Source organism: Pempheris klunzingeri, chromosome 23 (assembly GCF_042242105.1).
Source record: "Pempheris klunzingeri isolate RE-2024b chromosome 23, fPemKlu1.hap1, whole genome shotgun sequence".
NCBI classification, from domain to species: domain Eukaryota; kingdom Metazoa; phylum Chordata; class Actinopteri; order Acropomatiformes; family Pempheridae; genus Pempheris; species Pempheris klunzingeri.
This window is the reverse complement of record NC_092034.1, coordinates 15,748,923-15,775,044: the sequence shown is the minus strand read 5'-3', so window position 1 is coordinate 15,775,044 and position 26,122 is coordinate 15,748,923. Positions and strand designations below refer to the sequence as shown.

Genomic DNA, 26,122 nt, shown 5'->3' with positions numbered 1-26,122 from the left:
TAAAAGCGTAACATCAGTCACTGTATATATCCACAGTGAGGGGAAGTGTTCGGCGTCTGGTTGCCTTCACTGTTCAGACAGGGTAAACATGAACGAGGGTGTGTGTGAGACTCAGGAAGAATCTGTCTTTTCACCATCATCACCATAAACACATAGAGCACATGATTCTGGCAGGATGTACTGTATACCTATCTATCTAGTTTATAAGACTCCTTGTTCCACTGGAACCTATCATACACAGTGTGTGTGTGTGTGTGTGTGTGTGTGTGTGTGTGTGGACATGTCATTCTAAGAGGAAATGAATGTCTAGTCTACTTGGACATATTTGTTGAATTATCTGCACAACCTGAACTGCGTGCACGTAGTGAAAGGGCAACCAATAAAAACCAGATTATCTGGCAAACTCCTGTAAACGTGCGGATACGAGAGCTCAGGAGACAGAAGAGGAGACCTGAGCAACATTACCATCTGGTGGCCACAGCTCACCTCCCTCCCTGCACCACACTGCACTCTGTCGTCTGCTGCAACTTAGCTCATAATCAGATAATGTAGCGTTAATGCTTTCATTAAGGCTGATGTTTAGATGTTTAGAATATAAATGTGTATAAAAGTGTTAAATGTGCTACTTTCTGATTTAAAAAAAAAAAATGGAGAATGAATGCCACCTTTGGGTGTCTATGCGTTGAAATGAAAAACATCAGGCAAATTCTTTTGACCTTTAATTGAAAAGGTGCACAGCTGACAAGAACGCTGAGGTCACACAGACAGAGAAGCCATCTTCTTCGCTCTGCGAGCTGCTCCAGACTTCTTCTTCGCTTTATGCTTCAGCAGGGAATGAAGGGGTGCATTTTTGCCTCCTCTCTTGGCGTTGAACCGCTGACTGGAGGCAGGAAACACAGACAGACAGACAGACAGACAGACACAGAGGGACAAGTTAAGGCGTGCAAATACTGAATCTTCCTGGCACAGTGAACCGATGGCATGGAGTGCTCTCCGGACTCACCTGTTCACCCTGTGTGTGGCTGTCAGAGGGCAGGCTCTGCGTTTGTGCCCCAGGCCTCCACAGCTGAAGCAGCCCTCCTTTCCTTGGCCTTGCCCGCAGCGGTGGTCCGGGAGAGCACAGTGGCCACAGGACTGGCAGTGTCTCCAGGCTTCGGGGGGGGAAAAATATTAAGACAACGAGAGATAAAGCGGTGAGGTGAAGGCGTTTGTTAGTGTTGGCGTGCAGTAACTGTGTATCAGTGTGCGTGTTGGTACATTTACGTACATGGTTTCACACATTTCTCACATGCCGAGCAGTGCTTCCACTCGCGGCCGTCCTGGAGACACGAGAAACGGAACACACAAGTTGTAGCACGTTCCATATTAGAGTTAACCAAATACAAAACGGTTGTAGTTGTGCTTTTATACCTTGGATGGGCAGACGTTGCATTTAGCACAGTGCTTGTTGAGGGACCAGACGAACCTCTGACACGCAGAGCAAAACCTGACGGGAGGAAGAGAGGATACGCTGATGGTGCGACTGTGAATAGGCTCTGGATCAGAGCTGTCAGACTGAGCGTGCTCATACCTGTAGCCCTCCTCTTTGGGCAGGACAATGTCTTTGGGGGGAATGTTAGTGAAGAGTCGGACAGGGGACTGCTTCCTGCCCGTCTTCCCGTGTTTATACAGGGGATGGTTGTCATAGTCCACCTGGTTGGAAGCAAATCAAATATTGACTTTATTGTTTATGGAGCCCACGTGTAGCCTGGGGACAGTGTAGCCTCTAAAAGAAGCATAGCCTGTATTTGCTTTATAGTCTAACGGCAGAAAAATCACTGCTGGATGAAGGTTGGTGCCTTCAGTGGAGGGCAGAAAACTCCTCACACAGCAGAGGTCCCTGTACTGTTTCTGTCAGGGCCCCATAAACTTGTTACCATACCGGGAGAAGAAATATCAAAAGAAACCAATGTGAATTTAGTTTAGCCTCGTGTCGACCCCTTCCCCGGATTTCGGCGGGAGGACGAGAATTCTAAATGCCAAACGACAGCCGGCCACAGGGCTCGCCGACCTCCTGTCTGGGGGGTATCTGAGCACCCCCGGCCGACTGGGTGACAGTCTGCCATGTTACGTTTGAACATGGAAGCTTCTGTGTCCCTGAAGTCACTCTGAAATGGTTCAGTTTAAACACCAAGTTTTTTAAAATCAGCAAAAAGCTTTAATATCATTAAAAACGGCTGTTTCAGTTATATTACAATGTATTTAATCATATTAGTGTTTACACCTGGTTAACAAGTCACAATGTCTGCTGTGGGAAAGGTCCAACTTTAGTTTAACTCCACATCACATCACCTGGAATCTCTGCACCACTGAATTCTGCCGATTCATGTGTGACATTGTCGTCTGTCCATCAGGTATTAAACTGAAACACATGGGTGCTGCAGATGTACAGTTACACCCACCACAGGCCCCCACCCAGGCCCCGAGCATCATCATTCCTGACTCTATCGTATGATGTCTGTATTAATCCATCATCAGCTAAAATGTTACACCGGTATACCTGGTAGTCCAGCATGGCGAATGAGGGGAGACACTCCAGGATGCGAGGCTCAAAGAAATATGGGAAGATCCAGATGATGGGCATGTCAGTGCTACAGCTGTCTGCAACCAGAAACATGTGGAATCAAACTTGAGAGATTTTAGTATATTTTTGCATTTCGTGTACTTAATTGATTTAAGGTGAGCAAGTCAGCATGTTTATGTGACCGTCTGACTATGAGAAATGTGAAGGGGGCCACTTATACTGTAGAACCTGTGGAGAATTATCACCCCCACTTCGCAGTGTTTCTCATTTCTACAGAGCGTTTTAGCCCCTTTCAGTTACTTGGTTCAGTTCACCAGCCTCATTTCCAGCAGCTGTTCAGTGGAACAGCTCTGATAAAAACTAGCTGGTGAACACTTTGGCCAGACATTTTGTTAGATTGTGTTCTGCAATCATACTTTATGTATTAAAGTGTTCACATTCAATTTCTTCTTGTGTGTTACTGTTTTAATCTGTAAAAAAAACCCAAAAATACTGTAAAATGATTCCTCCTGTGGGACAATAAAGACCAGAGCTAAGTATATCAGGTAACTGAACTGTCATTGGGGGAAAAAAAAACCCCACAGTGACACTGACCAGAACTCTGCAGCTTCTTCCACGTCTGTGACAGCAGGGAGAAACTTTTGGCCAGAGGCTTCACCAGACCGCCGAACGGAGGGTCGGCCACCATCACCACCTTCTCCCCGGCACCCTCTGTGAGGAAGGCCTGCAGCACCGCACTGGAGGCCTAACGGGAGACGAGGTTTCACTCCTCTGAACTGCAAACCGAAGGCCCGAAACCCCCCCAGTGCTTCAACTCTTACCTCGCCGTTAAAGAAGTGATGGTTGAACATGTTGTAGTGACAGAATTCGTCCTGGCTGTAGAACTGAGCGTATCTGAAACATCATGAGAGGGACACAAAACGTTTGGCGTTAAAGATTTAACTTTTCAAATGCAACTAATGGTTTGTCTAATAAGAGGAGGCTTTAAAGCCCAGAGCAAGTTTGAACTTATCTCCTGTATGTACACACAAAGTTAAACACACAGTGGATCCTGAAGGTGTGTATCCAGGTAACGATAAGGTGTCTGGAGTGTGTGTGTGTGCTGCAGGCTGAAGCTTGTAACACAGGAACACACCCTGTCCACATTTCTAGCCTTCACATTCTTGACAGACACACACGGCGTAGACGCAGCGCAGAGACCTCAGGTAAGAACTGCTAAAAAGAGAAAAATCCTGATTTGTGTTTGAATGTGCAGTCGGAATAAACTGCTGCTACAGCATGTAGAGGTCTAAAGGGTCATTCCACAGTAAACAGGGAGCTGTGACTAAAAAAAAAATAGATTTCAACGCTGAACATTCTGTGGAAATTAGTTTTGGTGGTTTGGTTTTTAGTAAATGAGCAGAGGAAATGAGGCCACGTCCTGGAGCAGAAAGTTGAAGAACTGGTTCAGTCTGCAGCTACAGCAAACACACCTAACACGCTTTGGACGGTGCAAAAGGAAGAAACGTCTCAGGCTGCATTTTAATATTTGTGCCTTGTGTTGTTCAGTCCTCAGACATGGCAGAAAAGGAGACTTTATCTGTCGGCGATGGACAGGCGACGGCAGCCGCATCAGCACAGGCCAGCGTTGTGGCGCCCTCTCCAGGCACGCACGGCGCGCTGCAGGACGGGCTGCACTTCACCCCGCTGGACTCCACCAGCAACAGGGACGTCCAGCCTTTCCCACGTTCTCCAAAACTACAGAGGAAGATAGCCAGCGCTGCGCAGCCCTCTCAGGTCCTGCTCGGCTGGAATCTTTGATTCCCGTCCGCGGAGGCCATTTCTCAGGCTTCCACCACAATACTGAAAGCTGCACTGTGAAGTCAGCCTTCATTCTTTTGTGTTTTGTCTGTTAAGGACTCATCAATAGGTCAATCAACAGTGAATCAATCATTGACTAATTTAAAACAATAATTTGAGATATTCTTGGGTGCAAAATAACAAATATTTGATGGATCTAGTTCTTGAAAAAGGAGGATTTGATGCTTTTCTTTGTCTTAAACAAAAGTAAACTGAATTTTTGGGGGGTTTGGGCTGTTGTTCAGACTAAACAATTTGAATTTGGGCTTGAGGGGAACTGTGATTGACATTTTCACTGTGCTTTTCTTAGTTTCACATACTAAAAAAAAACAAAAAAAAAAAACAAGTTAGACATAATGAAAACAATCTTTGAATTCATTGTGCCAGTAGAAGGATATGACAGATGTATTGGTACGTAGAATTTTTATTCGCACGGCTCACAGCAGTGATAATAATAATGAAATAATCTTCTTCTATGCCGATGCTCGTGGCTGTGACTCTGTAGGAGCAGCTATCCAGACGTGTGGAGGAGCTGCAGGCAGAGAGATCCAAGACTGAGGCTCACATCCAGTCTCTGAAGAAACGCAAGGCCGACCTCTCTGTAAGTGTTTGACCAGGAGCTTTCAGTGCTTTAAATAGTTACTAGACACACTCACACATCAGACTACCAACGAGGAGAGCTGAAAACAAGCTGCTGATATTTAGAAAATCCTTTGAGTGTGTTTAACATCTGGCCGTCGTGCTGTCCGTGCTCCCCCCTGAAGAGGAGCACAGAGGTGATGAAGCAGCAGGTCCGAGAGCGCTACGAGAGCATACGGCGCGCCCTCGAGCAGGACGAGCAGGCCGCGCTGGACTCTCTGGAGCTGGACCTCAGACGGACCAGGACCAGGCTGGACCAGGTCCTGAAGAGCTGGAAACAGCACAAGGACCGGGTGGCTAAGAGCATCGACGGCACCCAGAGAGCGCTGAGCCAGAGCGCCGCCGCAGAGGAGGAGGGGAAGGTCTGATTCAAGAGCTGCACGCCAACACAGTCTCTGATCAGTTACTGAAAGTGTTCCACTCTTAATCGGCGTTTCTGTTTTCTGTCTCATCTCAAGGGTCCGCCTGAGAACGTGAGGTAAAACGCCACACCATCACATGACGTTCTATGTTTTCAGCCGTACTTCCTGTGCAGCTCTGTCTCAGACCTCTCTCATCGTCACCTCTGTGGTCTCTCCTGCAGTCCTATGAAGCCAGACGCCTCCGAGCAGGAAATCCGACTGAATGACGAAAGATTTGACAGGCTCCTAAAATCCTTATCCTCCATCTCCAAACACCTGAGAGCTCAGCTGCAGAGGAAGACTCTACTCTTAGGTACCGAAGCCATCGCTTCTACATTCTATCAATCCCACAGACTGTATGGAATTCTATATCTTACGTATGTAATTTTATATTTCAGACTCCTCCCCCGTGGTGATTGACAGGCAGACTTGTCACAGCCAGATCACAGTGAGCCCAGACGGGCAGGCCATGTCCTTCTCAGAGTCTGCCCGCTCAGCTCCGGAGCATCCCCTCCAGTTCGACAAGGTGTGCTGTGCTCTGGGCCGCGCCCCCGTCACGGCTGCTCAGAGTTACTGGGAGGTCGACGTCCACTGCTGCTCCTCCTGGGCCGTGGGCGTGGCCTACGCCAGCCTGGGCAGGAAGGGCAGGGACAAGGGCTCCAAGCTGGGCCGAAACAGGAACTCGTGGTGCGTGGAGCTTCGTAGCGGCCAGCTGTCTGCTTGGCACAACGACCGGCACATCGCCTGTCAGGCCGTCGGGCCGACGCCGCTGGGAAAGGTCGGAGTGTGGGTGAATTTCGACAAGGGCCAGCTGATGTTCTATGATGCAGGCACAATGGCGGTCCTGCAGAGGTTCTCAGCAGCCGTGACGCCCGTGTTCGACAGGGCTCATCACCAGTTCACTGAGCCGCTGTACCCTGCCATACGCTTCCTGAGGCCACCAGACAACCAGCCCTGGCCAAACCATGTGGAGCTCTGTCACCTCAGCACCCCGTAACGCTACAGACACTCTCCAGAGCCAGCGAGGTGGACTCCACCTGAATGTCTTACTAACGGCAATGTGTGCAGTGTTTTCCATCCGTGTATGTACATAATCTACACAAATCAGCTGTGCAGTAGAATTCAATCACAACAGATAATAATAATAATAATAATACATTTTATTTATAGGCGCCTTTCAAGGCACTCAAGGACACCGTACAACACACAGTTAACAACAAACAGACAAACTAACCTGAAGTCAATGTCAAGCAACAGACTCTTCATCGGCTCATGTTGCTGCTCCAGGCTTCGCAGCTTGATCAGCTCATGGAGCCTGGAACAAAGAGCATCAGTTACTACTGACTACAGAGTATCTTAATAAAGAAAAAGATCTCTAACAGTGTGTACTTTCTCTAAAACATTGTTGTTGCTATGGTGAACACCTTCCCAAAGTACAAATTAAATTCTTTCGGTTTACAACCTCTTAAAAAGGAGCGCGTGTGTTTTCATTTGTCACGTTCACACCTGTAGCTCAGTTCACTTGGTCCAGACCATGGATGTATTTATCACATGAACTGGATACAGAAAGCAAAGATGGCGCCTATTCAGCCCACAGAGAATTCCTCGAAGTGTCTTGTATTTGGGTCACGGCCCCTCGTGTTCATCCCATCATGCCTCTGGCCCAGTCCTGCTGGGGAATGGCTTGTACCAAAGCAGTGGAACAGTTTTACAGAGATTAAACCAAATATACACCATGAAGAGCAATAATTGACCGTACTAATAGCTGGAGGTGTCAGCTGTTTTACAGCTGTCTCTTTTAGAATGAGGGTTTATGGGGAAAATACTTTTCAGGCTGCACAGGAAGACTGTGAGTAGCTACTGGGACAAATGAGAGCAAGGCTGAGCTGTGGTCTGGTTTCCAGTTATGATAGAGCATCCATGATCCAGAACAAGGAAGAAACCCCCCATCTGACTATTTGTTCAGTAAAAAGTAGTTCCCTTAAAACAAGTTTGCAGTGAGGTACACTGATGACTCAGAGTGAGCACTGTTTCTGGAGAGTCAAATTTCCTTTGACATCTTTCAGCATATTCCAAAGATTTCTTTTAGCCACTTCCCTTTGTTGGATAGCTGAAAACATAGATAGCACGTTCTGGTTGGTCCTCACCTGGGTGTGCCCACACACAGCACCTTCCTGTACCCCAGCCCAGCCAGGGTGTCCAGCAGGAAGTGGGAGCTGCGGTCGGTGAACAGGTACTGGGCGTTGCTCTTCTTGTTGTCCAACGGACGCAGCAGCACACTGGGCCTCCTCAGCTGGGCCGCCGTGACAGCGGTGCATCTGTGAGAGGAGTGGGCCTCGTGCTCGTGAGGCAGCAGCAGGATCTGACAATCCTGGCAAAACCTCTTCTCGCCCAGCTGGAGGGAGACAAACTTTCTGAACCTGGCGGACAAATCACAATTAATACGGTTAGGATGCTCACTTTTTATGGGAGTTCTGAATTTGATCACGTCAATTTGACCTTCCAACCTGTGAAAAGTCAGCTCACAGTAACTGATGCTCACAATGTTGTGAATAGAGACTTTAATAGATTTCTTACCGGTCACAGTACTCCTTCTGGGTGAACTGGGGTCTCTTGGACTGGTTCACTGCTTCTCTGGCCAAAAGCCTGGCCTCCGACACCTTAAAAGCAAATAAGTCTAAATTAAATCATTGCCAAATAAAAAAAATTTTTTGACAGTTACAATGTCACCAGGCTTACCTTTTCATCTTCCCACTGGAAAAAGTTGCAGTCTTTTCTGTCCCTGCACGCTGAGCAGGCATAGAACCTCCTGCCTGTGGCGCTGCCCCTGCAAACTTTCTCAAACAGCAAGGTCGGACCTGGCAGAGCACACGTGACATTATTCTTCTACTCTCGCGCTCTTGAGATTGAAAGGTGAGCCAAACTCTTTATGCCCCTAAATGCTTGCACGTTACATTAACAAGCCGAATTTGGAGACTTTGTACGGTGAAGAGGCGGAATATCAAAATGGCTCGATTCATAAACCATTCATGTGGTCTGTTGCTGTCAGAATAAGGTGCAAAGCCATTTTAGCTTGTGTTTTACTACGACACGAGCCGTTACATATGCCGAAAGTATCATAAAACATTACTCTTTCGTATAATGTCATATTCTTCAAAGTACGTCAAATATAAAACAAACAAAACAAATTTCAGAGTATTTCCTAACGGAGTTCGGTACGTCTGTCCTGTTAAACTTACCATGCGGACAGCGTGGCGCCGTTTTTCCGTCGTCTGTGAGAATAACATCTATTCCCAAACTGTCCTCGTTAGCCTCGGTCATGTCCATGTCCTCACACCTAAACGGTTAACTGAAACTTTTAAGAATACAAACTCAGCATGGACACAACTATGGAAGTCAGCTGTTCAAAGCATGCTGTTCAAGTCGCGCAGATTTGACGTCATGAGATTGTCGTCGCCGTTAATTTACGTCGGATATGAATTAAAAACAGACGGAGCCAGGCTCTGTGATTTGATGATTAGGATATTGATCTTGGATATTGGTCGTTCTAAGATTAATATAGATTATTAATATATACAGATAATTAGCATAGATTATAATTTATTTTCTACTAAACTGGATATTCTTTAATATTTGAATGTGTTTAATGACAATATGCAGACTTCAGATCCTGAATTCTGTCTGAGTGCCTGAGGCTGAGCTGCAGCCATGTCAGATATCAAAGAAAAAGATGGACAGAGATAATGTAACATTAATATTACATGAATATAACATTAAGGATCAGATAAGATAAGATAGTAGGCTACTTTATGTAATAAAGGTGAATGAGGTGAATAAAGAGCCATCTTATATTATATTAATCACCATATCAACAGAAAACAGTATTTATGTGTATGTTTCATTCAGAAGTGTTGTGGGAAATGTGTGTTTTGCAGTGATCTCCTCATCTGTTTCATCTTCCTCCAGTTCCTCCTCCTCAGTTGACTTTTTAACCCCCCCTGACCCATTTCAGTGCATGCATCAGTCTACACAAAGAGGACACAGAGGCTAAATGAGCAGATAGTTCTGAACACCTTCACTGCTGAAATAATCCAAACACATGACCGCACTGCATCAGCACACAGGCGCACCGGTCCGTATCTATGACAACAGCTTGTCTAACGTATTGTAAAGATTTAAAGGGTCCTGTCGCTGCTGGTGTCTGTCACAATGCAGTTTGTTTACACCGAACACGGTTGTAGTCCGAAGAGCAAGAGCACGCCGCTCATTAGAATGATTGTTTTCTGTCTAAAGGACTACAAGTCCCACATGTGCGGCGCCAGTAGCGCAGTGGCGCTGTCAGCCCGGGGATGCTGCGCTCAGGAGCAGCCTGCTGGATGCTGGAGCGAAGCTCAGACAAGATGCCCGCTGTTAGCCAACATCCGACAGGAAGCCCGAGGTCTGCTCCTTCAAAGTAAAAGCAGAAAGCTGTGACGTAGGTGAGCTTGCAAGCATATTGGGGGAACAAGTATGGATCGAAACATACCTAGGCCTTCCTCCTCGAAGGTAACAGTAATCACCAAATCTTTCTAGATTTCTGATTCCCATTTGCCAGTGATGATTTGGTTTGTTTTGTCAAATTGGCATTTTTCATGAAAATAAGAATAAGAATAAGAATAAGACCGACTTTATTTATCCCGGAGGAAATTGTTGTGCCAGAGTGCGATACAGAGGTCGTCACAACAATACAAAATATTAAAATACAAAATTGAACAGAAACTTAGACACTTTTTTAAAACAAAAAGTACAGATTGAAAAGTACAAATTTGTGAGAAGTGTCACAGTGTGTGAGGTGAAGTGTGCAAAGTAAGTGAAACTGTACAGAATAGACTTTAACAATTAAATAAGATATGTGCAAAGGGCAAAACGGGAGACAAAGTGAAAGGGAATGACCTTTACGGTTGTTGCACATGATTCTGCTGAAAGAGTCCGTTACGTGTCCCTCCTGCTGGTGGAGGAGGTGTTATACAGTCTAATAGCCACAGGTAGGAAAGACCTCCTGTGGCGTTCTGTGGTGCACCTTGGTGGTCTGATACGACGACTGAAGGTGCTCTGACAGGCTATCAGTGTGGCGTGCAGGGGGTGGGAGGTGTTGTCCATGATGCTGAGCAGCTTCTTCAGCATCCTCCTCTCAGACACCTCCACCACAGACTCCAACTCGACACCCAGGACAGAACCAGCTCTCCTGATGAGCTTGTTGAGTCTGTTGGCGTCAGCTGTCTTCAGTCTGCTGCCCCAGCACACTGCAGCGTAGAAGATGACGCTGGCTACCACAGAATGATAGAACATCTGCAGCATGGTCCTGCAGACGTTGAAAGATCTCAGCCTCCTGAGGAAGTACAGTCGGCTCTGACCTTTCTTGTAGATGGATGTTTCTAGACCAGTCCAGTTTATTGTCTATGTGGACACCGAGGTACTTGTAGTCCTCCACAATGTCCACCTCTGATCCGTTGATGGTGACGGGGTTTGGACAGGTCCTCTGCTTCCTGAAGTCCACCACCAGCTCCTTTGTCTTGGTGACGTTGAGCTGCAGATGGTTCAGTCCACACCACTCCACAAACCTGTCCACCACACTCCTGTACTCAGCCTCCTGCAGGGACTGCTGATACAGGACCGTCCCCTGAGGCGCCCCCGTGCTGCTCACAATGGTGTCCGACGTGATGTCCCGCAGCCTCACATACTGTGAGCGGCCTGTGAGGTAGTTGGTAATCCAGGCCACCAGTGGAGCATCCACCTGCATGGCCAAAAGTTTGTTGCCGAGGAGGGCAGGTCGGATGGTGTTGAATGCACTGGAGAAGTCAAAGAACATGACTCTCACAGTGCTGCCTGCCTCCTCCAGGTGAGAATAAACTCTGTGCAGCAGGTAGATGATGGCATCCTCCACTCCAATATGGGGCTGGTACGCAAACTGCAGGGGGTCCAGCGACGGTCCGACGACTGTGCGGAGGTGCTTCAGGACGAGCCTCTCCAGTGACTTCATGACATGTGACGTCAGGGCCACTGGTCTGTAGTCACTGTGCGTGTTGGGATGCTTCTTCTTGGGCACAGGAACCAGGCATGAAGTTTTCCACCGGCCGGGGACAACCATCTGGCTCAGGCTCAAGGTGAAGATGTGCTGGAAAATCCCACACAGTTGAGTGTCACATCCTTTCATCACTCTGGGGCTGAGGCCGTCCGGACCTGCAGCCTTTCCTGGACAAAGGCGATAAAATGGATACACAGTAGGTCGGCTACAGCTCATTATATAGCTTTATGTACACACCAATATACATGCACTATGAAAATGATTAGGGGGGAAGAGAAATGATGTGATCAAGGATCGATTACAAACCAGACAAAGCATGCAGCCACTCCAAAATCTTAAGTTTTAATACACGTCAGTTAGTCTGCATCATTTGATCAATTGCCTCTGCAGTGCAATATAAAAGCAGAGGTTTGCATCATAACCTGTTGTCATGTACCTTTAATGTGCATTTCGATTCTGAGCTCTTTGATTTTAACTCATCACTTGAATCATTTTCACGTCAGTCGTTATTCTGTTAGTTCATACTGTGCTCACATTGAGCCTGTTGCTAAATGACATTGAGCCAAATCAAATTAGCATCACGAGGGTCACGATTCATGGAGTTGGCAGGTGTCTTGTGTTGTGTGCCTTATGTAGTGTATTATCATTTATATTCACTTTCATTTAATCCAACCAAGGATGGGAAATGTATTTACATCCTTTACTTTTACTTGATTTACCATAGTCCTAAATGTACCCTGTATTTTATAGATAATTGACTAATATTTAATATTCTACCAGCACCAGTCCTAACTTTAGACCTTAGCTTTTCTGATTACATTTTATATATATACTGATTTATATTTATTAATGACTTAATCAATAGATACGTTGACCTGTTCCAGGTTTTGCTGCAGAGCTGTTTATCCTTAAAGAATCCTGGGATTCTCCAATCACAAATATAGACCGGACTTTGGTGAAGACTTTTATTTCGAAATGTCATACCGGAAACGTAACTGACTCTCCCGTCCCGCTTGACCGCTCTTGTCTCTCCACAGCGCGCCCACACCCAACCTGCACTGTGAGCCGTGCGGTGAGGCAGCGCAGCCCTGCAGTGAATGCGGGACATTGTCTGCTCGGTGCGGCTCAGTCTGGAGATCTCTGCGGCCTCAGCAGCCAGGGACAGCCGGCCGCTCTGCACCACCCCCCCTCACCCCTCCCCGGGGCCACCGTTTCACTCTGCCGGCTGGCACTGAGGCGTGTGCGCTCTGCGACTGCTGGCATCATCCATGAGCTGTCAGCGTGGATAGTGGCTTATTTACTGTGCATCATCTGACTGGAGGAGGCATCTGACTGGCACCATGAGCAGCACTGGTAAGGATTTTATTGTTGATTGTTCGAGCTCTCTTCTTGCTCTAATTCCTGCAGGGTCCCTGCGGAGCTGCGTTCATCAACACCTATTGCTTCTGTCCTCATTTACACCCTTTTCACCCGCTTCGGCACCACAATAACACCCCCCTGTGCATTTAAACGTGAACTACTTCATATATTCCAGCCCTTTATCTGCGTTGGGGGGCAGCAGCAAGCAAGCTGCACCCAAATATGTGATGCCACATTGACATTGAGGTTGTCTGATGGCAAGAGACAGTTTCAAATTTGTCCCTGTGAAAATGAATGTCATGTGGGCTAATTAGACAGGATGTAGAAACGCCCACAGTGGGCTCCGTGGCTCCTTTCATCATCATGTCGCTGTGCAGTGCAGTCACTCCTGTGTTGTCTACAGCAGGCCTGACTCCTGCACGGCTGCTGTCACACCTGGCTTTGTCCCTCAGCAGCATCTAACAATACAATACATGCACTTATATGTGCTCCAGCTAATGGGTTCCACGACACCTTAATATCCAAGAACATCTGGGGTGTAGTAGTAGTGCACGACGTCAAAAGGGAGCAGTCAGAATTCTAGAGGAAGGTAAAACGACATGGTTTCTGGTAATATAATAGCAATAATCTGTGGTCATTCTTATCTATGAATGAAGTAACTTGACACTAAAGCCATTTGAGCTCACACTTTGGACTCGCCAGGGTTCTTTCAAGGGGCTGTTTTTTATTTTCTTTAGTCATTTTCTGCTTTACCGAAAGAGACAGGAAAGGCAGGGGTGAGAAGGGAATGGACCCAGACTTGAGCTGCGATTAAAAACTCAGCCTTTCTGACTTCTGACTTCTTTCGAGGACTCCACTTGTCCACAGCATGCGGCCTGATTCTACGATCACCTTGCACACACCTTACGCTCGGAGCTACGCTACTCTTATAACACAGTGTATCAAAGAGACTGTGTTAAGAAGTCTGCACCTCATCGGCGCACCGTGACTTGGTTTGTGCGGGGCTGCCATTTCTTAAACTTTGGGTTGAATTAATAAAAAAAATGTGGCTGCAGTGTTTTCACTCCACCTTTTAGTACACTTGAGCTTCATCACTTCTTTCAACTCTTTCTGTCCTCCTACATAGAGCACACAGTTTAGGAGGAACTGATTTGAGGACAAATTGAGGAATTCCTGCACTCAGTTTTGTTCTAATTTTATTCAAAACCAAAAAAAAAAAAGATATTACAGAGACTGGAGCCCATTAACGACTGGAGCTCTTTACAAGGGCATGGATGGCCCGTGGCTTTAATGAGACCCATCGATGCTGTGCAGCGCCGATGGAGCCGTTATTGAGAGTGCTGCTGCAGTCGGTCTGGGAGCCGAGAGGGAAGAAATTCATTAGCACGCCGCTGTAAACTGCAGGCGAAAGAGACAGACGAGGGGAAGGCGTTTGTCTGGGACTTTGTGTCTCTTCTCGGTGAAGCCTTTGAAAAGTTTTGACCTTTTCAACTTTTAGAGAATGTTGGCCGGAGGTGTGAATCTGCAGGGGCAGAAAATTCATCTCAGATCTCCACCTATGTGTGATGACAGCTGGCCTCCACATGTAGGCACAGGTTGCTCCTGATAAACAGTATCAGGTTTGTGTGTGTGTGTGTGTGTGTGTGTGTGTGTGTGTGCAGATCCAGCTAGAATTTAGTGATGATCTAATACACAGGAAGTGTCTGAAACCACCGGTGGTTCCCATGTAAAGTTTGTTTTCTTTACTTTACACAGTAGAAAAGCTTATCTTGCTACAATTGGGTGTTCACGTGGACTTTTAAGGAACTTTGGTGATGGATGACCTCGCTGGGTTGGGGAAAGTCGTGTTTTAGGATTGTTCCCTTTTATTTGATCCAGTTGAAAGGAGGACACAGGACTGAGCTTCCCATCCTTTCCAGTCCCGATCACAGTTCCTGTGCCCACCTCGTCCTGGAGCTCTACCCTGATCCCATCCCAACCCTTACATTTTTACTCCACTTGTGTTTCAGCCCAGAGTTGATGTTGATTATGTAGCTACAGTATATGTTATATAAGCCTGGTATGCTAAAGGACACAGTCCCAGTAAAAAAGTAAAATACGCTTTTTCTCTAGGAAACAAGAAATGAGGCGTCTCAGTGCGGCTGTCTAGTGCCAGTACCTGCGTTTGACATTTGACTAACCACAGGTTTAAATAAACCTCTCAGAACAGGCTTGGCATGAACACACCCTTGTGTGCAGAAGTATGATCAGTCCACATTCTTTCAATTCCAGAAAGACACAATTATACTGTATCTTGTAATTTATCAGTCGCAGAAGGTTAAAGAGTTACTTCAGACTAGCTTGTTAGTCCAGGTTTCTCTGTCGCTGAGACACATGGACAGCACTGAGCCCCTTTACCATGGGGAATGTGTCAGTGACTAATAAGGATGGATGATCGTAGAATAGCCTGTTAATTCCAGCTCAGATTACTGCCACAGGCCACGTAAGGAGAGGTCTGATCAATACTGTTTCTCAAGCCGCAAACCTGCTGACGCTTCGGTGATACCCCCACGAGTGAGGGAAGAAAGCTGGAATCAATTTAGCACACACTGCAGCCCTGTAGCTTTGTGCTATGTCCAGTGATTCACTAATAAAGATGATGAGGAATCATCATCGGCCTGTGGAAGTGAACGCCAGGTCTCATGATTCCTCAGTCCATACAGATGTGGAGTTGATCTTGAGTTTGGCGCCAAGAAAACTAAGACCTGAATCCACCATAGCATCTTTACGACTCCACGCTACTCGATCCCAGCGGTAGTACCAACTACCAAGACCAAAAACCCAAGACCTTGAGCCATATTTTTGCTGCTTATTTCTTAATAAATGACATTTAAAGATACATGAGCCCAAACCCAAATCAAGCCCAAAGCTTTATGCAACAAAAAGGTCCTAATGTGACACAAAACCTGATTCTTTGTTGGAACCCGCTGGATTCTGGTCCGGTAGCAAAACGGTATCGTGGAATACACCAAGTAAGTCTGTTTAAGATATGTTTGGTTAGAATAAAAACCAGCAGAGCTTTGCTCATAGTTATCAGTGACATTGGAATTTAAAGGAATAGTTAATCGAGTTAGTAATATTTAGGTAAATATATGTTGCTAATGAGAAGATTGATATCAATTGTGTCAAATACAGATCTGGATTCAGGACATTGTTAGTCTAGCAGGTGGAAACCGTTAGCATGGCTCTCCCCTATAAAGCTCACTAATTACTACATGGTATCCTATTTGTTTAAAAATGTAAAAAATGTCAGTGTGTGGTTTTAGGCGGAGTTACATGATAGAACTATTTCTTGGCGAACAACAGCAGGGTGCAGTGAGTAATTAGTATTTCTAAAAAGAAAAAAAAAAGTTGGACTATTATGTAGTTACTTGGATTTTTCTTACTGTAACAATGCTGCTAACATTTAGCTGAACGTTTTAAGTTACTAATCAGAATCCCTGACCAAGACAATAACTAACATCAGCACCAGGAAGTTGGGGTTAAATGCTAGCTTGTGGGCAATTACATCCACATGCAAGCACGCACACACATATGATTATCTTTTGTCAGTTGTGACACCGATGCAGTCAGGCTGGCTCTAAATAATATGTGTCACAAGTCACGTGTAGCAGCTGTGTGCAGGAGGTTTACACTGAGAGGCATGTGCCTCCGGGGTGTGTGTGTTGCTGTGTGTTCTCTGTCAGGAGTGATGATGAATGCCTCCACGCATGTGTTTGTAGAGAGGAGAAGATCAGACCAGATCACACATGAGGATATGTCTGTGTTCGCTTGTATCAAGTCCAGGCTGATATTAGCCGATCAGTGCCTTTCCCTGACGAGGTCTACAACTAAGATCATTTTAATAATCTATCGTGAGTGATTAATCTGTTAATCGTGTAATCTTAATCAGTTTTCAATTGAGTGATTTTAGTATTAAGAAAACAAAAGAATAGGAGATAATCCTCGTGAAACGGTAATTAAACAGCATTTGGTATTTTTACTTAATCCAAAGATTATCAAAAGGTATGAATTCCCTTTTTTGTCATTCAGTTAGTTATCTGTTTGTGACAGAATGGTCAAAATGGATTTTCGTAGGCTTTCCTGAAGGAATTGACTGAAAAAAAATTAGTAGCAGTGGAAATTCCACTTTGTCCAATGATGATGGCCACAAGATGTGGCTGAAAGCTCTGGGAGTTCCACTAAGTTATGATAAACTAGGTCACTATTTCCATATAGTCAATACTGGACCTTTGTGGTGCCATGGCATTGTTCCGTGACTCATTATTCTGGAACCTCAATTGGTCCAAAAAGTGTCCCATTAGCACAGGCGGAGTCTGTCCATGAGCTAGCAGCTTATGTTAGCAGCAGACACGGACACAGAGACAGTTTCTTCCCCCAGGCCGTCACCCTGATGAACTCGCACTAGCCTCAGAGTCTCAGGATCCACTGTGCAATAGTTCCACCCCCCTGCACATTTGCAACTTTTTTGCACTGCAATTCTGCACAACACCTACCTCTATTGTACATACGCTGTTAAAGAGTTTATATTGTCCTGTTCTTTTCCTATTCCTAAATTCCTTGTTTGCCTGTTCAAACTTGGCCAATAAAGTTGACTCTGATTCTGATACAGCAGGCTGAAGTGAGGCAGCACAGAGGTCTTCTTATTTTTAACAGTCAATATTAAGCTTTCATGAACTGCACATGGGTTAAAAACTTTGATAAAAACTTAAATTATAAGTATGCAGTCAGTGAACATGTTCATAGACGGACATTCTGACTTGTCCAGGTGTTCCAGTATATCAGGGCAGTGACACCCAGTAAGCGTGAACAATGCCAGCACCCTGAAACCAAAGCAGCAAAATGGAATTCATTACATGCGTTATGTGTAAAAGACAGAGTAAATCATTTTATCCTATTTTATTTCACTAATGTCGTGTTTAAAACAGTTTGTGTGGACGTAGCCGTGCTCTTATTGCTGCTGCTGTGGTGGTGAAATAACAGTGGACACAACTGGTGGGCAGATCCAGGCTCAGGCTGCAGTCAGGCAGACACCACAGCTCTTCTTACTGGCATAAATACTGGCTGACCTCACCGGTGGTAAGCCCCTGCACTGGGGCTATACACACACACACACACACACACACACACACACAGTAGTAATTAAGCCCACAATGTGGTGTGGGCTTGTGACATTTCCCTGCAGCCTGCTGTTCAACATGGGCCTTTGATGGAGGCAGGAATGGCATGTTGTTTGTCCTACGTGACACCACGGACTGAATAGTTTGGTCACATCTCAGCTTCTTACGAAAGTAGCTGATATTTTTGGATTGAAGCTGATCCAGTAACGTAATCATACAATACTGCACTTATACCGTCATGTAGCACGAACCCAGAAGTGCAAGTTTTTCAAGGTTACACTAAAATGAACAGTATGCTTAGTCAGAGGAGAAGTTCTATATCGATATCTCATTCCTCTTGTACAACGATTGCTGATGTGTTTGTCCTTGCTTTGCTTTAAACCTGCAAAAAACAGGGAAACTACTTGTCCAGCTCTATTAAAAGCAGAAAAGAAGCCTTGATTTATGTATTACAACTGAATTACAGTACAAAAGTGCAACAGAAATGTAACATATTTCATTCAAAAAGAATCGAGAACCCCAGGGCTTTTCTAAAGATCTCTCATATCTATCGAGTCATACTTTATTTATTTCTCCCCGCGTCGCTCACAGCTGCAGTATGCAGCCTGGAGCTTCCTATTAATCGAGTCTTCGGTGTTGAACACACTGAGTGCGTGACATTTAGGTTGACAGCAGCCATCAAGGTCAGCCGTGCATTGTACCGGGCTCTTGCTCTACAGTCACAGCTGTGTTCAACTATCCGTAGCATGTTCATTAAATAAGTGCAGTTTAAATGAACGGACGATACAAAGGAACTGTTGATGTGATTCCTTACAGGATGAAATGTTAAACAGGCAAAGGGGGTTGCAGCTGATGCGCACAAATGCAAAGTCATAGGGGTGTGTGAGTGGGCGTAGCAGCTGTGCACCAACAAAAGCTTGAATTGTTTTTTTATTGTTATTATAAGGCAGCAAAAAAAACTTGGTTAAGACCAAAGACAGTCAGTCAGTTTAACCTTCTTAACATCCACCCTTTTTTTAAACCCTAATCCTTACAACAGAAGAACTGTGTGGCCAAAGCCTTACCCCAACCTTAACCGTAACCCTGGCTGCCAACAGACAGAAGAGGTTAAACAAGACTAACTGCAGGCACGCACTGCCTACCTAAGTGGCACGTTGTTGCAGAACCTGTTGCTTTTTATTTCAGCAGCCACATTTAGGTTAGAGTAGCCACACATCCACTTCGAGATTTGGTGTCTCGCCTATTTTTTAAATCTTACAAATCTTCATACAGAATTCACGATATGAATTCAGCGGTGGGTAATATACACGCAGGAACAAATGTCTTATTCAGTTCAATAAGCTCTGAATGTGACAGCTTTATAAATAACTACAATGTTTCCTTTACCAGTAGATCAAGTGAAGTCTATTCTCACCTCCACACAGCGCTTTATGAACCTGTCTGACAATAATCTGAGCTCAAAGTTAGTGTTTGATCCAGCAGATAGCGAAGCTCTTCACTCTCTGGAAGTCGGCACTCTCAGCTGCATTATGACAAGACATATTATGCACCGGAGGCGTCTTTCTGGACTGGAGGCACTGGCAGAAATCATTTCCAACATACCATCCAACTATCCATCCACCCACCTATGTTGCACTGTTTATCCAGGTTCAGGTGGCCATGGGCCAAGGAAGGTAGTCCAGATGTCCTTGGTGTCCACTCACCCGCTGATTCTTGTGGGATCATTGGAAAATGTCCCCATGCCAGACTGGATATGTATCTGTCCAGGCTGTCCTGGCTGTCTCCTGGGGTGTTCTTTCTCTTGGACATGCTCAAAATAATTCTACAGGGAGGCATCCTGGTAGGTCAAGAATCACTCTGGATCACTCTGCTGGATCCTTTGGAGGATCAAATACTGGACCACTTCTATAGACTCGTTTCAATGCAGAAAAGTGGTGGAGAAGCTGTTCTTCTCTGAACTCCTGAATTTCCTTAGGCTGAGGCCAGACATCCTTTCAGCATCAGCACTAATCCCTTGTGTGGAGTTCAACTTTGGTGAAATTTGACATTTAGTGAGTGAGTTTATGCCATTGACTAGCTGTTATTTCACATCAGCTCTGCCTGACAGTCTTACTATCTACAGTCAATCATTTTATGATGTAATGTGTCCATGTAATCACTCAAAGTTTGAATTTTATGAAGACGTCATCTACTACTGGAGATATTTTCAGGGAGCCCATGAGAAGAAACGGGACATGTTGTTCTTTGTGTATCTTCGGATTCATCATGGGAATGTGTGCAGCAACCTTGAGGGCTAACTCTGCACTTAACCCTGGTTCAGATTACTGCGATGTGGAGAGAAGGAGAGAGACACAAAGATCAATACGCTTAGGTGAATTATTCAGCAATTCACTTTCTCCTGATTGCACACACACACACACAGTGTGAGTGTTCTTGTACTATGATTAATCATCCCTGTAGACTGGATTGTTGTCTGTGGGCGTCTGACGTCCCACATGCTGCTGTGTGTGCTGAAGTTAGAATATCTCTTTGCTCACTTATGCTAGTGATGCTCTGAACAAATCTTGTTTCCTCCAACCCTTCAATCCCCAATCATCCTTTCTTCCTTGCTGCTTTCTATCCTTTTCTCCCTGTCTATCTCCTTCTCCTCTTCTGTCCTCCCGTCTTAACAGCTTTCCTTTCCTTTCCCTAGTCTCCCTGATCCTCCAGAGGTCCCCAGTGAATGAGCCAATTAAACAGATTAACACATCCAAAATAATGTTTCAAAGTAGGAACCTAAATGTGGGTCACTCAAGGAATTTTGTTTGGTGTTAATTCTTCGCTTAAGAGTGGAGGGAAAATGTTTTGAAGGCACAGATTTACTTCATGTTGCGCTTCCCTGGTGATCACTAATCCTGAACATCAGCTTTAGTTTACATTGCTGCCTCTCAGTCTGAAGCTCCACCATCAGTATGTGTATCTAAGGATGGAAATATGCCTGTTTAGGAGTAGAACTGTCAGTTTAAGACTGGAAATGGAAATGGTTTTGTTAGAGTTATGGTTAAATGTGTCCATTCTTTTCTTTTCTTGCAGTGATTTTTCTTTTCTCCATTTTGATATGCTAAATATATTGCATGCATAATTATATGCTGTTGAGCTGCAGGGTGTTCCCCTGCTTTATATACATATATAGTGCAATAAAGGGATTATGCACAGACACATCAATGCTGTATTTTCACCCAGATCCAGGGCAGAAAAAGTATAAAACTAACCAAACCAGTAAGGAATTTGAATTAAGATTTACTTTAGCTACAATAAATGAATACTGATTGTTTTGCCAACAGACCAGCAGATTGAAATCGGATTTCTATTTTGCACATATAAAAAAATATATTTTTGCTTTAACGTGCATTGATGATTGCTGTACTTTGGAGTAAGGTAGAATATATTTTTTAACATTCAATTTTATTAGTAATAGATGGTAATGTTCATGAAGACGTAGTGGGTACACTTTAACATATAGGTTAAGACGAGTGTTAATAAATTCCAGCAACATTTAAACCAATCCAGACGGCAGTGAAGACTTAATATAAAGATGGGCTTTTTTTTTAAATTTTCCTCTGCTTTCTAATCATATTTTATCATAAGTATGTTTTATCAAATTATTTTTATGAATTTAAATCAAAATTTCATGTTTAAGTTTAACATGACTATATTTAGTTATATGCAAGTTCATTGAATAGCACTTTGCTAAGAAGCCTTTTTCTGATCCTCTTTGGAAACTCAACACTTCCTCCATGTTTATCTGTTTATCTTTTTTTTAAATTCAGGGGAAAGTGAATTTCCACAATATTATTATACAACACATCATGCCATACCCTCTACTTTGTTGCTTTGAGTTCCTCTTTCTAACAGAAATATCGTCCCCTCTGTAATTGATTGCAGTCTGTTCTACTTTGCAGTTTTTTTAATCAGTGTCAAGAAACTCAACACTTCCTGCACAGATGCTTCACATTAAAAGCTGATAAGCCCAAAGAGCATAATCTCATCATTTCCTTATAAGATTGAATATACAACTAAGTCATCAATTAATTGCAGTGGTTATACTTTGTCTTTTTTTGAGCACTGTTAAGCCCCCTTTGAAATCTGAAACATCTGTCAGGAGGTTAACACAGATCTTAAAAAACGGCAAATCAGAATAAAGGCACATAATTAGCGAATGGGGGAGTGGAATCAACAGTGCATTAGTGGAAACATAAATGTCATACCATTGAAAGCTATTTAGATATGAATTAATGAGGAGGAGATGAGAAAGAGATAAAGCAGGCTAATGATTATAAGGAGAGAAGAGGAGGGAAAGATGAAGAAGGAGGAAGAGTGAATGAAGGGGAAAGACAGAGTTGAGAGTCACTCCAGGTCATACAACAGTTGCTGTAACGAGCAGGTTTCAGCGACTCCTCCTTCTTTGGCACTGGTCCATCCATCCCTCCTTCATTGGTCGCCATTGGTTACAGCCTCTCTCCAATGAGAAGCTGGGGCTGACACTGTATATATCAGTGTGTGTGTGTGTGTGGGATCTCTCTCTAGCATGCTTCCTCTTATGTTAGACATAATCAGGAGGGTGCTCACTCATGTTTACATGCATAAACACACACACACACTCAAACACCAGCTTTCCACCACTGCAGAGTTTTTAATTCATGGTATCGACTTTCTGCACCGTATATTTCATTTTAGGAAGGGGGTGCATTAAATAACACCGATATAGAGTTGCACCCACTCTCTGTCTCTCCATTGCACTTGAGCACAGAGTATGATTGTAATCTTGGAAATGGAGATGAGGTGAGCTACATTTTATGTCCTCCATTTGGTCTCTGCCATTCATTCAGTTAACACAGTTTAAATGGAAGAAATTCAAGTAGTCATGTAGTTTTCTATTTAAGGACGCATAATGTAGGTTTTTCTTGTATTGCATATTTTGAGGCCATGTTCCATACCTTCTGAAACAGCTTAACAGCACTGCCGGACACTGAAACTCTCCACTAAAACCCTTAAAGGGTATCCTCAAGTCCAGATGAAATAGCATTTTCAAGAACATCTTCCATGTCCTCTCATATTTCTGAGTGAAACAGGAAAGACATAATGTTGGAGGGAAGTTGAGTTGAACATTGAAAAGTGGGCCTGTCATCATGAACGGTGTAGACTGGGCTAGCAGTATCTATCAGGGAAGGAGAGACGAAGCCATGTTGTTGCCAGATAGCTAAACAATGAATTGTAGGTGTCATCAATAGACAAGATTGATTGATGGGTGGATGTCAAGATATTATTGGATGGAATTAGCAGGTTCAAGCCTATGTAAGCACGTCATATTTTGTTTTACACGATGAAAACATGATTGGACTTACTTGGATATACAAAGAGCTTGTTTTTTTGCATGTTTTGGCATATATTGTTGGTGCACAGTATGACCTGGATGTGATCTAAATGGGTTAAAAGGCATTTTTTAAATTTCAACTCAACTTTAAAACCAGACTGTAAAAACCAGTGTTTAATGGTCTTTAAAGTATAATCAGCTCAAGTAGGTATTCCATAGAAAAACTAGGCTTTCCATAGAAAACCATACTACTGATTAGTTGTTTGAATAAACATCCGACTGAATCCTATCCATCATTTTAAAGGTGGATGACACTGATTATAATTAGTGTCCTTACATAGTGAGAAACCAGTGTATCTTAGCTTTTCATCATTATAATGACTATGACCTGTATTGCATGCCCTACATTAAAAGTACATTAGTCAAAGGGAAAGATGAACCTTTTTAGGTTAGGTGGCGTTTTGTTCTCTGTAAAGACTCCTTATGGGTGTCTATAAGTAAGCTACTTTTACTTTCTACATCTTTACAACCAGCAGTTGGACTTGGGATTGGGGTCAATGGTGCGTTGCAGACGTACGCACACACGTATGTTCACACACACTAACAAAGATAAAGAGAGAGACCCTCATCACCAGCCTCTATGATCCCTCAGTGGGCTTTTGGGGCATCCCCCCCTTAGTGATATGGTCATCAGAGCCTTTGAAGTGAAGCTCTTTATGATAGTCTGGTTCGCTTTAGTGCTGCAGGTTTGTCATGCATTAACCTTCTACTTAATGACTGAGTGGCTTCCTATTCGAGTTAGAAGCCTGCAGGGTGTAATTGATGAAGTCCAGAATGCTTTTGCATACGTGACATGATTGGCAACGATGGAGGGAAAATGCTGAGGTGTTGAGTAATATACTGTAGATAAGGTCAGGGTGAAAAGGTCCTGAGGAGATATATCAGTAGAGGAGTGTTATAGAAATTGCATTGTCCACATAAACAGTCAGATCATCCCACGAGTCTCTGACGGGCAAACTTTACAACTTCTTTTCCATTTCTGTTGGAAACAATCCATCACTTTTTACAGACCCACTTCCTGCTCCACCTCCCTAGATCCAGGATCCAAATTGTATCCCAAAGGTTGGTTGCAATGCTAGTTTTACATAGTTTAGTTCGTAGCCGGTAACAAGCTTTACTTGTCTGAATAATGCTGGAGACACCATCCTGATGTAGCATGAACATAATAAACATTCACCTTCATACAACTTAGCTACATCCTTAGCTACGTTAGACACATTACAGCTGAGTTCAGCAACTTAGACACTAAATATTTAGAATTTTGCTGAGGTTATGACTATGTCCAGCTGGGAGAAACTTTGCCATAGTTGTGTGCACACAATTTTCCAGTGTAGCAACAGATCATTATTGACATTTCACGTTGGCTCACATTCAGTTTTACCTCTAAAAAAAGTGGTTTAGATCATTAATATCCTTTAATCAGTCTTCTGTTCTCTTTTAGCTGTCCATTTACACCTGTTATTTCAAAGGTCTCAAACCTGGATGAAATTCAGTTCAATGCATTTTTTAATACTTGTAGTCGCATGCAAAAGTTTTAGCAGTGGGACACACACAGTGTCACTTCCTGGTTAATGGCTTATTGACAGAGCATTGGAGCTACTGAAAAGCTGTTGGACTGAATGTAACAGTTTGAAGCAGCAACAGACTGAAATAACTGAGGACGGTCAGAATCCGTGCCAAGCAGCATGGCAGTATGAATGGTGATGTGATCGCTTCGCTTAGAAAAAATGAACAAAGGAACAAAAAATTCAGGAACAAAAAAAATTCGTATCAAATAACTGATTTGCGATTCCATCTACACTCCAGTCCAGAGTGAAGTGGCTTTTTGGGAAGCGCTAGATAACACCGCAATGTTTCTGAGAGCGAAGTCTAAAGTACACGAAGAGTATTGCTTTTGTGAACATCACACCCTACCGCTATTCAGAACAGTGCTCTGATTCTATTTTATTTTCAGAAATGCCTCACATGATTCATGCTCTCTGTTATGAGCTGTCATATGGGCACAGCTCAGAAACAAAAGCTTACTCAGTTTGAGTAGAAAAGTGAAGATGAAGCTTTGAGGTGAGGTTTGATCGGGATGGGCTGATGCTTCTCGGAATGTATGAAATCGGGCTGGATGTTGGTGTGAATCTCTGCACCAAATGGAAATATAGGAGAGAGGTCAAGATGCTGCATCAAGATAATAAATCACCCAAAGCATCCATCCGGCTGCTGGAGGAAACGCAGGCTCTCTCCATGTCTTCCGGTGTCTCTCTCTCTCTGCTTCCCTGTCCCTCTGTGGGAAGTGATTAAAGCTTGTGCAGGATGACAGATTGGGCTAACAACAGAATCCTGCAGCATGCACAAATCTCCCCAAACACATTATACCAGAAGAAAGGGGAAGGTTTGGAGGAATGGGGTGGAACCGAGGGAATCTTAGTCATTCTGTGGCCGTGAAGATGCTGTTATGCTGCATTTAAACCCATGCAGCTCTCCGTCTCCCTGCCCTTCAGTGGTTTATCTTGTCAAAGCTGGAGAAGATGCCACAAGCTGAGCTGTTACTGTATTCCGTTCTCTGGCTGATACTGTTGCTCTTTCAACAGTCATTTCAGTGTCATGCAAGACATGCTAGAGAGTTGTTGCCAGATTATTGCAAAGCTAAACCCGGATTGTCATTGATCGCAGTCAGGGGGAAAAAAGCACTCG

At 44.2% G+C, this 26,122-nt stretch overlaps 2 protein-coding genes across 2 annotated transcripts; one reads left to right on the top strand and one right to left on the bottom strand.

Moving 5' to 3' along the window:
• Positions 1-702: 702 nt before the first annotated feature.
• On the bottom strand, positions 703-8,851 carry zcchc4 (zinc finger, CCHC domain containing 4). The gene is made up of 13 exons (XM_070854577.1): positions 8,682-8,851; positions 8,182-8,300; positions 8,020-8,102; positions 7,590-7,862; positions 6,677-6,757; positions 3,385-3,457; positions 3,158-3,308; positions 2,540-2,640; positions 1,571-1,692; positions 1,411-1,486; positions 1,268-1,319; positions 1,004-1,151; positions 703-880 (listed from the first exon to the last, which is right to left on the bottom strand). The coding sequence occupies exons 1-13, from the start codon at positions 8,767-8,769 to the stop codon at positions 757-759; spliced, it is 1,491 nt and encodes a 496-aa protein (XP_070710678.1). The 5' UTR covers positions 8,770-8,851; the 3' UTR covers positions 703-756.
• LOC139222732 (E3 ubiquitin-protein ligase TRIM62) lies at positions 4,121-6,887 on the top strand. The gene is made up of 6 exons (XM_070854578.1): positions 4,121-4,339; positions 4,908-5,003; positions 5,167-5,403; positions 5,500-5,519; positions 5,625-5,755; positions 5,841-6,887. Exons 1-6 carry the CDS (start codon positions 4,121-4,123, stop codon positions 6,437-6,439), a joined length of 1,302 nt encoding a protein of 433 aa, XP_070710679.1. The 3' UTR covers positions 6,440-6,887.
• Positions 8,852-26,122: the final 17,271 nt, after the last annotated feature.